This window comes from Haliotis rufescens, unplaced genomic scaffold (assembly GCF_023055435.1).
Source record: "Haliotis rufescens isolate VD_foot unplaced genomic scaffold, xgHalRufe1.0.p SCAF_18, whole genome shotgun sequence".
Taxonomy (NCBI): Eukaryota; Metazoa; Mollusca; class Gastropoda; order Lepetellida; family Haliotidae; genus Haliotis; species Haliotis rufescens.
Window position 1 is genome coordinate 27,420,138 of NW_025963868.1, and position 18,286 is coordinate 27,438,423.

General features: G+C 39.3%; 1 protein-coding gene across 6 annotated transcripts in view; it reads right to left on the minus strand.

The window, feature by feature from the left end:
- Nucleotides 1-7,448: 7,448 nt before the first annotated feature.
- The window catches only part of LOC124148932 (hemicentin-1-like), a 35,804-nt gene continuing 24,966 nt past the window's right edge, over nt 7,449-18,286 (minus strand). For 2 of the 6 annotated variants that reach the window (XM_048398520.1, XM_048398516.1), the window contains 6 exons: nt 18,106-18,142; nt 17,081-17,160; nt 16,269-16,313; nt 14,227-14,295; nt 11,895-11,963; nt 10,440-10,873 (listed from right to left, as the gene is read on the minus strand). In XM_048398520.1, coding sequence (XP_048254477.1) covers nt 10,656-10,873; nt 11,895-11,963; nt 14,227-14,295; nt 16,269-16,313; nt 17,081-17,160; nt 18,106-18,142 — 518 coding nt within the window. In that variant the 3' untranslated portion in view covers nt 10,440-10,655. Of the gene's footprint in view, nt 7,584-10,438; nt 10,874-11,894; nt 11,964-14,226; nt 14,296-16,268; nt 16,314-17,080; nt 17,161-18,105; nt 18,143-18,286 lie in introns of those variants that run through there. The other 4 variants (XM_046520226.2, XM_048398519.1, XM_048398518.1 and 1 more) reach the window with 4 other exon arrangements.

Below are 18,286 nucleotides of genomic sequence, written 5' to 3' on the forward strand. Positions count from 1 at the left end.
AACAGAATGTGTAGAAGGTGGACGGTACATCGTATATGTTAACAGAATGTGTGGAAGGTGGACGGTACATTGTACATGTTGACAGTATGTGTAGAAGGTGGACGGTACATCGTTATATGTTGACAGTATGTGTAGAAGGTGGACGGTACATCGTATATGTTAACAGAATGTGTGGAAGATGGACGGTATATCGTATATGTTGACAGTATGTGTAGAAGGTGGACGGTACATCGTATATATTGACAGTATGTGTAGAAGATGGACTGTATATTGTTTATGTTGACAGTATGTCTAGAAGGTGGACGGTACATCGTATATGTTGACAGTGTGTGTAGAAGGTGGACGGTACATCGTATTTGTTGACAGTATGTGTAGAAGATGGACGGTACATCGTATATGTTGACAGTATGTGTAGAAGGTGGACGGTACATCGTATATGTTGACAGTACTGGTAGAAGGTGGACGGTACATCGTTATATGTTGACAGTATGGGTAGAAGGTGGACGGTACATCGTATATGTTGACAGTATTTGTAGAAGATGGACTGTATATCGTTTATGTTGACAGTATGTCTAGAAGGTGGACGGTACATCGTTATATGTTGACAGTATGTGTGGTAGGTGAACGGTACATCGTATATGTTGACAATATGTCTAGAAGGTGGACAGTACATCGTATATGTTGACAGTATGTCTAGAAGGTGGACGGTACATCGTATTTCTTGACAGTATGTGTAGAAGATGGATGGTACATCTTATATGTTGGCAGTATGTGTAGATGGTGGACGGTACATTATACATGTTGACAGTATGTGTAGAAGGTGGACGGTACATTGTATATGTTGACAGTACGGGTAGAAGGTGGACGGTACATCGTATATGTTGACAGTATGGGTAGAAGGTGAACGGTACATGGTACATGTTGACAGTATGTGTAGAAGGTGGACGGTACATCGTACATGTTGACAGTATGTGTGGTAGGTGAACGGTACATCGTATATGTTGACAATATGTCTAGAAGGTGGACAGTACATCGTATATGTTGACAGTATGTCTAGAAGGTGGACGGTACATCGTATATGTTGACAGTATGTCCAGAAGGTGGACGGTACATCGTATATGTTGACAGTATGTGTAGAAGATGGACGATACATCGTGTAGGTTGACAGTATGTGTAGAGGTGGACGGTACATCGTATATGTTGACAGTATGGGTAGAAGGTGGACGGTACATCGTATATGTTGACAGTATGTGTAGAAGATGGACTGTATATTGTTTATGTTGACAGTATGTCTAGAAGGTGGACGGTACATCGTTATATGTTGACAGTGTGTGTAGAAGGTGGACGGTACATCGTATTTGTTGACAGTATGTGTAGAAGATGGATGATACATCGTATATGTTGACAGTATGTGTAGAAGGTGGGCGGTACATTGTACATGTTGACAGTATGTGTAGAAGGTGGAAGGTACATCGTATATGTTGACAGTATGTGTAGAAGATGGACGGTACATCGTATATGTTGACAGTATGTCTAGAAGGTGGACGGTCCATCGTAGATGTTGACAGTATGTGTAGAAGGTGGACGGTACATCGTATATGTTGACAGTATGTCTAGAAGGTGGACGGTACATCGTATATGTTGACAGTATGTGTAGAAGGTGGACGGTACATCGTATATGTTGACAGTATGTGTAGAAGATGGACGGTACATCGCATATGTTGACAGTAGGTGTAGAAGGTGGACGGTACATCGCATATGTTGACAGTATGTGTAGAAGATGGACGGTACATCGTACATGTTGACAGTATGTCTAAAAGGTAGACGGTGGACGTGAGAAGATGGAGGATACAGAGGTATTAACATTCTATGATAAATAACAATGGTAAATTATGAATGAAATACAGAATACACAATGATGATCTTTGTAACAATTTACACTGAGGACACAAATAAATCCTACAGTCGCCTTACCTTTCTCAATATAAATATTTGTACTGTACCAGCAATGCATTTTGAGAAAATAAATAGTGTGCCGGAGCACATACACTCAAAGGGAACTGGAAGTCACTTCTAGTAAGATCTGACATACCATTGTGTCTCTGTGAGACATAGAACACGGGGATGCGTGGCGTATGATGCTTTAACCGTCCAGCAGACTGCGTTACACCTTATTTGACAATGAGAGACATCAAATATTATCACGTTTCATAAATGCTATAATATCATAAAGGATGTGATACACATTATACAAATATATCATGCAATATGGCTGTGAATTTTATTACTTGACAGTGATTGTAACTGTGTTAGATTGTTTCTGTTTAGATTCGGTAGACGCTCTTTGCATTGTGTTTGAACAGTGATTAGTCGTAAGGAAGTTACTATATTTAGATGCTGGTGTGGTGTGTGTATACCGCGGACTGTTACAGTATATAATCGAAATTTGTTTAATGTTCTAGTGCCGCTGGACTGGTGCGGGCACTGTCTGGAACTCCACAGTCGCTGGGTAGGTTGTATGTAAGAGTTCAAAAGCGTGTTTGCGTATCTCTCACACATTTCATCGCTTTGGAACTAGCTTTCACACCACTGTCGTCGCTTGGTGAATATGTATTTTTATCACTGACTTTTGCTGTCAACACTGTATTTTTGTATTTGATACTGACCACTGTCATCATATTATGTATTGAATATTGTACCACCACTATATTGTTTACTGCCAATGCAATTGCTGTGCAGTAATTTGTATTGGTTTGTAAACTGAGTGAATTTTGTAATATTTTACGTGCAGATTTCTGGATTAACATATTGTCTCAATTTGGGAATTGACACGTAAGAATCATATAAAAAGCTTAACAGTTTGCCCGCTTAACAGTTCTGGATAAAAGCGATGTGTAATGATTACTACGTAATTGACATCATTACATGGTATGTTATAGGGAACTGTTGTAGAAAATGACTTTACAAGACGTTAATACAAAATGCTATGTACTGAAGTCATTGATACTCGTAGATATTTAGAAGTTGGAAGACCATGAATACATGAATTAAGAGTTCTAAACAAACGGAGGTGCACATGCTGTCTAAGTATATGCTGATGACAAGTAGCAGGTATGTGGATAGATATCAATATCTGGAGAGTCAGAATAGGACGTTTTTGTCAACGAGGTCGAGGGGGTACCCGGCTGGGACTTAGATTGTTGCTTCTGTCTATTACCCTTTTACTTGTCGCTGGAGATGTCAAGTCGAACCCCGGCTCCCTGAAACATCAACCTGAAGGTGTACAGGCTAGACTATCATCTCGCAACGTGGCTGGTCAAGTAATTACCCCATCTAATTCTGACAGTGCATCCATTACCCTCGATGATCTCGCTATTGCACTGACATAATGCAGTCACAAATTCCTCAGCTCAATAAGAAAAGAAACGGTTTCATACAGGTTTATGATGAAAGGTTATGCCATTTGGAAAAAAAAATGACTTTCTCAAGAAGAAAGTGTTGATTTGGAGACCAAGACAGATAATATAGAGGTCCAATCACGTCGACATAATTTGTTTTTTCAAGGCATACCCGAAAAGAGAGGTGAGACTTGGGTAGAGCGTGAGAAGGCAGTTTTAAAATTGAGGCCACAACACTCCATCTTGAATCTGCTGATTCTATCAACATTGAAAGAGCACATAGATTACACTCAAAGTCAACACACAGGCCCATAATAGTGACAGTTTCTTTTTATAAGGATAAATCTGAGGTTTTAGATGTTGCAAGGAAAGCGTTGAAACTGAATAATAACTTTAGAGTAGCTGATGATTTGACGCAGAGAGTTCGAAATGTGCAATCGAAGTTGTTTCCCGTTATGAAGCAGGCCCGAGACGGTGGTAAAACTGCCTATATGAGTTATGATAAGCTGGCGATCGAGGGATATGCGTTTGTGTTGGATGAGGAACAGTAGGGCCTCTGTAAAGTGGGACAAAGACGTCACTGGGTGTCACACAGACAGCCTATCGCAGAAACAACTTCAGCAGGGAGTGCTTATACCGAGGCTGATGGAGACTGGGGGCGTGGCCATGGCTACAGACCTGATCAGCCACTAGCAAAAGCAAGCACACTAAAATATTGGTAGAGGGGAAATGTCAGTTTTGTAACTGCATTGAGGCGTCTATAATCTACGGCTAAGCGGTAAGAACTATCACGATTTTTAATCATGACAATGGGGGAGCGCTATTCAGAAGAGCTGGGTTGAATGATATTGCCTTCAAACATTTCTTGCACCTGACTGGTACATTCTTTCCTAGTGTATGTGTTTTGCCTGTGAAAAAGGAGTCTAATGGGTCTGGTGTCACCTGTTTCTAATTGTGATGATTTAAGTGAGTATGTCCTAATTCTGACCAATCTGAGGCAAAAACCGATCTTTGTGACTTTCAATAGTATTCCTTTTGGGGACAAAAGCTCCGCGGCGTTCAGGGGCATTGTTATGGTGCATGGCTAGTCGTGGCATCAGCCAAGGACGCCGACTTACCAACGACATCGACTTGCAACGTGGTATTGCATTGTTTCTTTGGTGCATCATACCAATGGCTTGTTCTTTCAGTACCACTGTCCAACGGTTTTAGTGTGAATGAACAGTACATGGAGTGTAGTTATCCATATCTTTGTGTGCTGGCTTGCAGCAAAAGTTTCACTTCAAACTCAAATTTAACTGATCTGGGTAATGTAGCACGTGCATTTCTCAGCAAACTGTTGTGGTTATGTTTGAGCGAATGATTTTCAACCATTTTGTAACACTAATCGGGGTTTGGACCCCAATGTGTCCAACTTTCAGTTTGGTTTTCGCCAGCATACATCAAAAGTTATGCTACTTATATCCATCATCCACATAATCTTAGTAATTGAAAAGTGCATCCCTCCCGTAGATGTGAGTACAAACATGTCAGATTGACTAAGATTTGCTACACATGGTGCTTATTTATATTATTTGTTGTTTAATAAAATGCCTTATTATAATGCTATTTTCATTGTTCTGTTTCAAGATCAGCTACATCTGTACAGGTATAATATTTTAGTGAACAGTGAGAAAATCTTAACATTCTTTCGTAACTTCAATTTGAAATGTGCCGTAAAAATCTAAGCTCTCTTTTCAGAAGCCCCTAAAATGAAGAAAAAAACATGACCGTTTTGTTTGACTGCAGTTTATTGTTAAATGCCCCACACTGAGCAACAGGTGCCCATGTTGTTATGAAACTTTTCAAGGATTGAACATTCCTTTGTCCAGAGACTAGTTCAAAGTGCACCAACGCCCTCCAAGGAAACTTTTGTCAAACTGTGGTTTGAATATGTTTGGGATAAACCTGCGGCATGGGAGATGGTTGACATCATCCTTCCATATTTCTTTCCAGGTAATAATATTCAAATATTCGACAAATTTAAAGGAACTATTTCATCGACAATTGACTTCGAGGCACCATCTTGTTTGACAGTAATGACAGAACGATGTTACAAAGGATATGTTAGATAAAGGGGAGGTAGCTTGAACAGTGCCATGACGTCAGTCCATTAAGACGTAACTCGAACAGTGTCTCTTTATCGCCAGATAAAGTATATTTGGCATCTTGGTAGTTTAGCAAAGCATCTTAGAATTCACGACAAAACATTTGTCATGGCGTCGTTTCTAAAAATTCGAACGTACGCTCTCAACTTGATGACGTCGTATATTGTTCGACGCTATGTTTACGTTGTTCTGCTTAGATGAACCTGCACACCCCGGAGAAGTGATGATTTCACTACTGCCACAGGCTAATTTGTATATCACATAAACAGAGTTTCTTCTTGTTTGTAAACAAACGTGCTTATTCTGAAATCAGAATATTTGTTCAGCTTTTATCTGCAAAACCATATATTTTTTTTCTGTAAACCTTGTTTAAAAAAACCCACCTTGCCACAATGTAATATTTATGGCAGGCAATTTTCTTCATAGGTCTGTTGCATAATTGCTGGATTCAAGTGTTTTCGGGAACGATTACTTATTCTTTTATAAAACCCAGGCTCCTAATGTAAGCATTTTGATGTGTTTTACAAATTGTTTTGCACATACGTGCTACTACAACTGCAACAGTGAGGTGCATGATCATAATCTTTAAACATCAAAGTGACCATGTAACTTTCTTTCCGTAGGACTTTGATGAATGCATGACGATCCGTCAGACGTGATGTATCCTGTTTTGACCCTATGTACCCTGAGCCGTCAGGTGTAATGTACCTTGTGTGCGAGCCTATGTACCCCGAGCAGAAAGGTGTGATATACCTTGTGTGTGAGTTTATGTATCCCGAGCCGTCAGGTGTGATGTATCCTGTTTTGACCCTATGTACCCCGAGCCGTCAGGTGTGATGTACCTTGTGTATGACCCTATGTACCCCGAGCCGTCAGGTGTGATGTATTTTGTATGTGAGCCTATGTACCCCGAGCCGTCAGGTGTGATGTACCCTGTGTGTGACCCTATGTACCCCGAGCCGTCAGGTGTGATGTACTTTGTATGTAAGCCTATGTACCCCGAGCCGTCAGGTGCGATGTACTTTGTATGTGAGCCTATGTATTCCGAGCCGTCATGTGTGATGTACCCTGTGTGTGACCCTATGTACCCCGAGCCGTCATGTGCGATGTACCCTGTTTTGACCCTATGTACCCCGAGCCGTCAGGTGTGATGTACCCTGTGAGTGAGCAATTGTACCCCAAGCCATCAGGTATGATGTACCCAGTGTGTGTGATGTACTTTGTACACCGAGCCTTCAGAGGCTCACAAAGGCGCACACACAGGGTACGTCACACTATATGCCCAGAGGGATCGGTTGGCAAGGAATTAATCTCACCGAAATTCATTCATACAGACCAGATTGTCCGAAGTTTCACCGAGTAAAATGCTTTGATTCAGCCATATTGACAGCTACCCGGCGACACAAACGACAGAGTTACTTCCCTTCCCGTAATGCATTGGCTCATATCAGCTCAACGCCACTCGAGCGAGGTAAGGTGTGTTCCGATTGATTTTGTCAGCAGAGTATATCAGCGTGTACATGGAAAAATAATTGCCCGCTCCTTAACCAATCAGAAACTAGCATTTTAATGTAAGGTGAGATAAGAATTGGTGTGTTTTACATTCATTATCATACATATACAAGTTGGAAGAACATGAATTCGTGATACTTGTTTATGGATAACAACTTATTTTAATCTTTCTAGCGACATTTCAGGGCTACTTCGTGCCCCATTATCAGGTAAATAACGAGCAAGCATATGAAGTTAATCTGCATAAACAAGGGGGATTAAGTACATGATATCAATATAATGACAAGCCAATGATATTAATGACGAAGCCAATGACAAGTACAACAGAGATGTAGTGATGGGGCTGATGTAATAACAAGGAGCTGACTATAGTAACACTAACAATAAGGCGCTATGTAATAGCATTTAATGTATCTTAAATAAACTAGTCGCAGGTACAGATAGGTGTTCAGGTGACGTGATGGCATCAGTACCCATATTTATATGGACGACTGGTTCCTGGAGGTGGTATCTTGAAAGACGGGCTCTGTGCGGAAGAAAAGATTTGAGTCAATGTCTGTTGATAATGATAATGTTTGTTGTTTCCATCATCATATGTGCATATCAACAAAACCACAGGAACGGTGGATTAGAGTATTGGTTAAAGTGTTCGCTCGTCCGTGGTATAGGTGGAATATTGCTGGCGTAACAATAGCATACACAGAGATTATGTCACAAGTATGTGGGTCATACTTTAATTTACTACACTTACTAAACTGAGAGAATTCAGATGTATTTGGCTTCCTCTTGCTGGGAAATTTCCAACATTCTGACACACACGAATGTTGTCACCCATACTTTATTATGAATTTATAACAACGACATAGTGACTTCAACAATATTGTCGATAATGTTCTTTGCGTTACGTCACCAGTTTTGTGCGTGAACCAATTATTATAAATTGGCATAGTTCTGATTTGTATTAACTTGCTTGCTTTCAAAAATATGTATAATAATATTCTTTACAATAAATAGGGGATCTCGCAAATAACTTAACGACGTTGACACACACGTCCATGTAATGTCCCAGACGTGTTCAATGGGGGAAGGTCTGGGATAATAGCTGGCCATGCTCTCATGCACACTCTGCATCTAGAAGCGGATGAGCCTTCCCTTAAACAACGCCGTCTAAAATTATCTTTACAATACATCACTAAGTTATATTCTAATAAGTCAAATCCAGCTTTTGAATGCATATTCAATCCTCAGTACGATATAGCTCCCACTCAACTTTTTCCATCTCCTCCTTGGCAAATGGTAAAGCCGGAGGTAGAACTAACATCAACAAAACGAAAGAAATCAGATACTAACCTACTCATTTACCAACAAGAATGCAATCAACTAAGAACCACTTATGACACTTATAAATCTATAGTCACAGATGGATCCAAGGATGGTGGCGCAGTTGCTAGTGCCACTGTCATTGGATCCAGGACAATATCTTCACGATTACCAGAAAACAGCAGAAGCAAACGCCATTTTAACAGCACTAAAATATATCAATAACCAACCAAAACATAAATAATTCATTTTTTTTTCAGATTATCTTTCGTGCATTCAGGCGATTAAAAATATGTCATCCAGATTCTTGAATTAATAAATGATCTTGCTACTGGCCAATGTGACATCGTCTTTTGTTGGTTACCAAGCCATGCAGGTATACGCATGAATATGTATTAAATGGTGAGGATCCTCCGTTTGGTATCCCTTGTGATGGAAGAATCATGGTCAATCAGGTCTTGCTTGATTGTATTGATTTTTCCATTACAAGGGATAAATATTTCAGTGTCAGGACCTTTTTAGCAATCTAAATTCACGTTTAATCATTAACTTTGTAAACGATATTGAACTAATTCACAATTTTTTATGTAAAAAGTTATGTATTTTATAATTCGGTAGTGTATGATATTAACTGAGATTGTTCGTGGCTGTGTCCTCGACGGGGTTTAAAGTATCGTAAAATTATTGTCCCCCTGAGAGGGTATGTAAGACCACCTCATTCAAAGAATATCTATATCTCCCCAATTTTAACTGCAAAATATTTGTTCACTTTTTATCGCTAAACTTGAAACAATTGCCAGTGACTAAGTGGAAGGTGTTATTCCTGCTGGGGAACCATGCAGGTAGCGGAGGTAACGTAAGTCCCCTTGGTAACTAGTATGGTGACCTTACCTTTCTTGCTGGTGACCTACAGCCCCATTGTTATACTGTATCGTTGCCCATTTTTTTTAATGTTCTACAAGGAGTTTTACATGTAAGTCAAACTGTGATATATTGAAAGTTATTATACTGTCCTTCATCGACAGTTTTGTTATATAAATATTGTATGAATTGTTCAAGTCACTCTTTGGCTGAAATATTGCCGACGTGACTTAAAATTAAATTTATTCACTCACTCAATGCTGGCCATTGCATTCTATGGATGCTGTGCAGGTTGAGGTGTCTTTTAAAGATCCACCGCCAAATCGGCCATCATGTCTCAGGCTGACATTGGCTTGACGTTCATTTCGAAGTGCAACGTTAATCGGGACTCGTCTTAAAACATTACAACCTAGTTTCGTCGTTGTGTACACCATTGACGTATGTTGACAGTATGATGAATTGTAAGGGTGGCACCTGGCCGTCGAGCATAGAGGTGATGGCATGTAGACGATGTCTAACCGTCTGACCCGTAACTCAGTAAGTTTGCAGTAATTTGATTTCGCCGTTTGAGCTCGATTTCATAGAGCCTGGTTTCGGAAGAGTTGATCCTGTACTCTTGTCGTTGATCTGGGACGCCCTGAATGGGGTCGATCGTCAACATTTTTGTTATTTTGTTAGTGTGTTGATAGTCTATACTGTATATGTATTGTCGGCTAATCACATGTACAGACTGCGAAATATTGAACATACTGACCAGTGCCGGCTGATTTCTGTCAGTTTTCGGCATGCCAATAGTCCAAAGATGCCACATCAATGGTTCATTCACAAACAGCGAATGATATCAAATATTTCACAGCTGTAGGATTTAAAAGAATCAATTAGTTTTATAATAATGGTCCACAGAGATTAATCGACTTTCCTTGAAAGTGTCAATATCAGGAATGACAACCTGCGCTCGTGTGTTCTACAGATATTAACGTTTTTGCATAGGATTTTTGTCGTCAATACTTGGGACTAACATTTATAGTGCATGACCCCCCTACTTTCTTGAGAGTATACACTCTTCAAAAAAGGAAACGCACAGGTAAAAATTTTTTTACTAAATTTATTGCACCTAAAATAGTCGATATATTTAATTCAATATCATAGATACAAATCTGAAATTTTGGAGCTCGATATTCACATGTTGTCGTTGTACAAAGGCATTGAAAACTGTTCATTGTCATGTCACATAAGGCCACAAGGGTGAGCTGAACTCAGTATCTCGCCATTCTGTTTGTTACGCGTTTGCCAGTTGTGGAAGTGTCTGTGGCGCGTTCTGGCGTTGACGTACACGTCGATCGAATTCATCCCAGGGTGTTCGATTGGGTTGAGATCTGGAGATCTTGACGGCCAGAGCAAAACGTTGATGTTGGCATTATGAAGGAAGTCTTCCGAGACACGAGTTGTGTGCAATGGAGGGAGTGTTGTCCTTGCGAAGATGGTTCCTGACAGTCGGGTCTGATACCCTCCTGAAACCAGGGATGCGTCCCGCAGTCTCCGTAGCTATGGCTTTGCGATGACGAAGGTGGAACAGTGGAATGTAGCGATCCTGTGCAGGGGTGGTAACTCTTGGTCGGCTGGTTCTCGGACGGTCTGCATCGGAATTGAACTGTGTGTATCGGTCACAAAGGCGGCAAATGTTGCTGTGGTGGGCGTTGTGAGTGAGTGAGTGAGTTTGGTTTTACGCCGCTTTTAGCAATATTCCAGGAATATCACGGCGGGGGACACCAGAAATGGGCTTCACACATTGTACCCATGTAGGGAATCGAACCCGGGTCTTTGGCGTGACGAGCGAACGTTTTAACCACTATACTACCCGACCGCTCCGGTGGGCGTTGTGAAGTGGCGTGCAAAAGAAAACTGCGATTCTCCACTTTGGATACGCCTTATGGCGATGACAAATTATTGGCTTATGCATGCCTTTCTATAGCCACTACCACGAGTTACGAATGCCATAACTTGCACGTGCATTTTGCTTTATTGTTTTCCTCCATGACATTTTTTAACAAGTGTGAAAACGCGCCGTTTAAGACATTGCAAATCGACAATAGCTGCGTTTTGATGCACCGTTTGTCGATTATGAGGCCACCAACATTTTTCAATAACATATATCCAATTAATATACCAAATATTTTGTGTAGTCAGGTTCAATGAACTACATACTACCTGTGCGTTTTTTTATATGTATATGCATGATATTAATAATTTTTGATATTTTTTTTAATTAACAACCCACAGTTATTATTGGTTACACATTTATCAACACCATTCGGTCAGGTATCCATTATACAATTTTAGCGTGGTTTATGTGAAGCATTCTAAAACTAAAGGAAATCTCTCTGAAACACTGCAACACCCATGTGATTCCGGGTTAGAATTTGTCCCCAAGAACGCATATGGGTCCCAAGAGGCGACCAAATTGATCGGGTGGACAGACTCGGTGACATACACTAATAGCGTGGAACGTTGCTCACAATATCAAACAATATGGATGAAGGAATGGACACAATGGATCAAATGCTGGTGAAAATTCATTATGATTACTTGAAATAAAGGTATCGCTTAACTTGTATGATCTGATTCCTTTTCCTTTAAACATGAGGTGACAAATTACCTAAGTTTTGGTCTATGTCTTCTTCATCTTCAAATGCATCGTTGCGATAGGTATCGTCAGGATCAGCATCTGGAACATTGTGTAATTTCTGACCAGTGGACGCGTATTTCATATTACTTGATACAAGGACTTCTCGAAATATTCATGCCATGAATAGTATTCCTTACAGATCACGCTGTACTCTTTCGTGTTAACAATGACATAGTATGACATACGAGGGCTGGTCAAACAGGTCTTACTCTGAGTAACTTTTAACTATGGGTCATAGCAAAGTAAACTATTCAGTGTAGAACATTGATTACGTAGTTTATTGCAAGTGTATTTGTCTGTTGAGGCCGTTTGTATATAAGTGACAGCCAGTTGAACGTTATAGGGGTTCAAATGGACACAGTCATCGAAAAAACTAGTACCGAGCGGTCATCAAGAGTATGACTTCACATAAAAGTACTCCCCATGAATTTCATGACCGCATGTCACAAGTGTTTGGGGATAAGTGCCCTAGGTATTCCACTGCAGTTACGCTTAAGGCTGGGAGAATATCCTTTGATGATGACCTTATGTCTGGACGTACCTTAACATCCATCAATGAAGTTTCAATCAAGGAGATAGAAAAACCTTATACTGCCTGAGAGACGCATTACAATTGCTGAACTTGAGGAAGAAACAGTTCTAAGCCATGGATCCCTTGAAAGTAGTTTTATGAATATTTACAGTTGAATAATATATCTGCTCTTTGGGTTTTAAAGTATCGAAATTCTGACCTTAAGAGAAAAAAGATCTGACATTGCCGGAGAAAATATAGAGCTAATTGAGGAGGATTTCATCCAATTCAAAAAGAGATTTGTAACGGGTGATGAAACATGGGTCTACCATTATGATCCCGAATCAAATCGTCAGTCCCTGGAATGTCTACTTTCAAATTCTCCGGCGCCAAAGAAATTCGAGTCTTCAAGATCAGTGAAGAAAGTTATGGCCACTGTATTCTGGGATGCAATGAGTGTGATCCTTGTTGATTACTTAGACAGTCAAAAGACGATTACCGGTGCTTATTATACTGATCTGCCTTATCACCTGAGAGATTCTGTCAAAGAAAACCGGTAAAGAATGATGACTGCTGGAGATATACTGCTTCATGACAATGCCTCTTCTCACACCTCTCTTTTTGCAAAGGCTGCTGTGCGACAATGCGGGTTCAAAGAGCTTCCTCATCCTCCATAGTTCGCCTGGCACTAAATGATATCCACTTGTTTCCTAAACTGAGAGAGCACCTTCGTGATAAGCGCTATGACGACAACGATGACGTCAAAGCTGCCGTGGATGTTTTTGTTCAGGTTGATTTCAGAAAACTTCTTCCTGACTGGAATTAAAAAGCCTAACTATCCATATGAGAAGAGTATTGAAAAGCAAGGAGACTTTTTTTTTGGTTAGGCATATAACTTTGTTGACCAGCCCTCGTAATAACAATACAAACGTATGAAATAAAGAGTGTATATTTGGAACAAGAAGGCTCTTAGTTACAACGGAAATTATTGTAATACCTGATTGTGAATTTTAAACTTACAGATGCACATTTTTCCTACTTACTTTAAACACGTATTGATGACTAACGTAATTGTGAAATGTCTTAAGCTTACAAATAATGTTCTGAATTTGTTGCGTCGCTAATTTCAACGGAGACCAGTGGTGGTTCCACCAAGAATTGAAGTAGTTGTACAATTATTATAAATCATATGCCATAAACATAGGGCTTTACGCCGAACATGTATAACGTTTACTTTGGCTTTTGGCCAGTATTGTCCGCAGCTTTGCTAATGGCTTAATTTCCGAGTTGTCCAAGACCGGAAGACACAGATTTTGCTGCTTGAGGTCGATGGACCATGTTTTAGATAGTCAGTAATATTAGTTACTTGTGTCTAATTGGTTTTATATATAGTTTTGGTGGACTGATTTTCTGTTTGTCTTAATAATTGTTCTCGTGAGTACATAGCTACAAAATTATCCATTATACAATTTTAGCGTGGTTTATGTGAAGCATTCTAAAACTAAAGGAAATCTCTCTGAAACACTGCAACACCCATGTGATTCCGGGTTAGAATTTGTCCCCAAGAACGCATATGGGTCCCAAGAGGCGACCAAATTGATCGGGTGGACAGACTCGGTGACATACACCAATAGCGTGGAACGTTGCTCACAATATCAAACAATGTGGATGAAGGAATGTACACAATGGATCAAATGCTGGTGAAAATTCATTATGACTACTTGAAATAAAGGTATCGCTTAACTTGTATGATCTGATTCCTTTTCCTTTAAACATGAGGTGACAAATTACCTAAGTTTTGGTCTATGTCTTCTTCATCTTCAAATGCATCGTTGCGATGGGTATCGTCAGGATCAGCATCTGGAACATTGTGTAATTTCTGACCAGTGGACGCGTATTTCATATTACTTGATACAAGGACTTCTCGAAATATTCATGCCATGAATAGTTTATTCCTTACAGATCACACTGTACGCTATCATGTTTACAATGACATGGTATGACATACGAGGGCTGGTCGAACAGGTCTTACTCTGAGTAACTTTTAACTATGGGTCATAGCAAAGTGAACTATTCAGTGTAGAACATTAATTACGTAGTTCATTGCAAGTGTATTTTGTCTGTTGAGGCCGTTTGTATATTAGTGACAGCCAGTTGAACGTTATAGGGGTTCAAATGGACACAGTCATCGAAAAAACTAGTACCGAGCGGTCATCAAGAGTATGACTTCACATAAAAGTAGACCCCATGAATTTCATGACCGCATGTCACAAGTGTTTGGGGATAAGTGCCCTGGCTATTCCACTGCAGTTACGCTTAAGGCTGGGAGAATATCCTTTGATGATGACCTTATGTCTGGACGTACCTTAACATTCATCAATGAAGTTTCAATCAAGGAGATAGAAAAAAACTTATTCTGCCTGAGAGATGCATTACAATTGCTGAACTTGAGGAAGAAACAGTTCTAAGCCATGGATCCCTTGAAAGTAGTTTTATGAATATTAACAGTTGAATTATATATCTGCTCGTTGGGTTTCAAAGTATCGAAATTCTGATCTTAAGGAAAAAAAGATCTGACATTGCCGGAGAAAATATAGAGCTAATTGAGGAGGATTTCATCCAATTCAAAAAGAGATTTGTAACGGGTGATGAAACATGGGTCTACCATTATGATCCCGAATCAAATCGTCAGTCCCTGGAATGTCTACTTTCAAATTCTCCGGCGCCAAAGAAATTCGAGTCTTCAAGATCAGTGAAGAGAGTTATGGCCACTGTATTCTGGGATGCAATGAGTGTGATCCTTGTTGATTACTTAGACAGTCAAAAGACGATTACCGGTGCTTATTATACGGATCTGCTTTATCACCTGAGAGATTCTGTCAAAGAAAACCGGTAAAGAATGATGACTGCTGGAGATATACTGCTTCATGACAATGCCTCTTCTCACACCTCTCTTTTTGCAAAGGCTGCTGTGCGACAATGCGGGTTCAAAGAGCTTCCTCATCCTCCATAGTTCGCCTGGCACTAAATGATATCCACTTGTTTCCTAAACTGAGAGAGCACCTTCGTGATAAGCGCTATGACGACAACGATGACGTCAAAGCTGCCGTGGATGTTTTTGTTCAGGTTGATTTCAGAAAACTTCTTCCTGACTGGAATTAAAAAGCCTAACTATCCATACGAGAAGAGTATTGAAAAGCAGGGAGACTCTTTTTTTGGTTAGGCATATAACTTTGTTGACCAGCCGTCGTATTAACAATACAAACGTATGAAATAAAGAGTGTATATTTTGAATAAGAAGGCACTTAGTTACAACGGAAATTATTGTAATACCTGATTGTGAATTTCAAACTTACAGATACACATTTTTCCTACTTACTTTAAACACGTATTGATGACAAACTTAATTGTAAAATTTCTTAAGCTTACAAATAATGTTCTGAATTTGTTGTGACTCTAATTTCAACGGAGATCAGTGGTGGTTCCACCAAGAATTGAAGTAGTTGTACAATTATAATAAATCCTATGCCATAAACATAGGGCTTTCCGCTGAACATGTAAAACGTTTACTTTGGCCAGTATTGTCCGCAGCTTGGCCAATGCTTTAATTTCCGAGCTGTCCAAGACTGGAAGATACAGATTTTGCTGCTTGAGGTCGATGGACCGTGTTTTAGATAGTCAGTTATATTAGTTACTTGTGTCTAATTGTTTTTTTATGTAGTTTTGGTGAACTGATTTTCTGTTTGTCTGAATAATTGTTCTCGTCAGTAGATAGCTACAAAATTACAGACCCGGTATAAAATATGAACTGACGAGAGAGCTATGTTAATTACCTGTTATTGCTGTCTCTTGAATTTGACAATATATATTCTCAGCACCTGGAACATATATCATACCACATTTGCTAAGTGAAAGGCAGAGTACTCACCAAAGACAAAATACTTTCTGAACTACCCAAGCCTGACATATTGTTCTGTCTAAACAACAATAGTGTCATGTAAACATCACAGACCTTAGTTATATAACTCGAATATTACTGATTGCGATGTTAAATGAATTAACACACTTACTTCAAGCTCAGAATATTACTATTGCAGAAAGCTAAACATCCCCCTGAATAAACATATAACATCAACCCCAGAGAATAATCTGCGAAACAGATTATGGTGGGTGTAAAATGCAACATAACGATGGAGTATATACGAATGATCACCGAAAATCAGTGATCACACTAGGTGTGAGCGGAAAGGGTAAGCTTGTCCTGAAGCACCGACCACTCCCAAAATTGGCATAGAAAAGTAGGTCTTAGTTTCTTGTCCACCTCACAAATCTGTGCTTCTGGCAAGGACGACAGCCTGTAAACAATCGAGACTTGACAACACAATCCTATTAGACGATAGCACGTTTACTGATTTTATTGAAGCTAAAACCATTTTGTCCAAATAAAAGTGCTGGACGTTTGAGAGATTCAAATGCATATGCTTGTCTCTACATGGATATCCACACTTTGGAAATGACTTAGTAGGTGTGTTCTTTTACCACTATATAGACAGTATAACTGTTCACGTGATAACTAAGGTGTGATCTGATGGTCACTCAGTATGTCGCCAGTAGGTCAGTTTCTCTATTATACTGGTTTCCATACCTTCACTTTGTGTTCCAATGGTCTCGTAATCTGTTTGGGGTCTTGCAGGTATTGCATCTGATCTGGACGCCCGTTCAGATCTAGTACACAGTTATGAAATCAGATGCTATATTTTAGTATCTATGGTTCACACGACACAGTAAATATGTTCATGTTTATCACATATTTAAGAGCCCAAAACGCAAGGCTCTTCTCCTTTACATTGAAGAATTATTGTGCAGTGGGTTAGTGATATAACTGTGCTACAGACAAAGGTTACAGATAAAAAACAAAAATGCTCTTGGGGTTCATAATATACAAGTTGATATTACCATTCAGGTGGGGATTATCAATTTGGTTGTAGAGATTTATTAGTTTATTATGTTAACATAAAATACGTCGGTAAACGTTCCACATGATGGACAGTAATTTACTCTTGCAGGTAAGGAATGATAGAGAGCTGTACGAGCACTTGATTATCAGATTTAGAAACAACAGATGAGGAAAACCTTGACAACCTTCAACAGTTAAGAATTGGAGTGTTTCCTGTTCAGTATAAAGAAGGTTTCTTGAGAACCTTTGTTTTGAAATTTTCTCATAGAGGAGAAAGGTGAAAGGAGTGTAGCATTTTGTTGGAATATTCTTTCTGACGTGAATAAACCTTAGCTACAAATGCATTCGTCTTTATTTTATGGTATTTGAAATATCAATGAAAAGGACATCTGTTTTGGTATTTAATCATATGATGGCTTTCATCCCAATTATTTCTGTCTTTGCAATTTGATGATTTCTTAACCACAAATTATCTTTGTAATATTTTGTACTTTCATATTAAAACTTCATACTTCATATCGAAACAGTAACTGTACGATGTGTAAAAGCACAATATGCAACACATTTAGTTAAAAGGACAAATTACATAAAAAATGAACCCCTGAAAAGAATGGTTTTCACGATGCTGTGATGATAATATGCGAAAATTATGATTTAATAATCCCCAAACTGTAAATACATAGACGTGCTACAGACAATGAAAATATTCATACCTCTTTGATTTTTCTTTTGCTTTGCGGTTCGTTGGAACTGAAAACAAACATGAATATCACAAAGCAGCTGACACTGGATGTTAGCTTTCATTCAACAGAAATGTCTTGATGTGTGTATAGAATTGTATAATTATAATATATAAAGGTATATAGTTCTTGTAGTTGTGTGCATACCAAATGT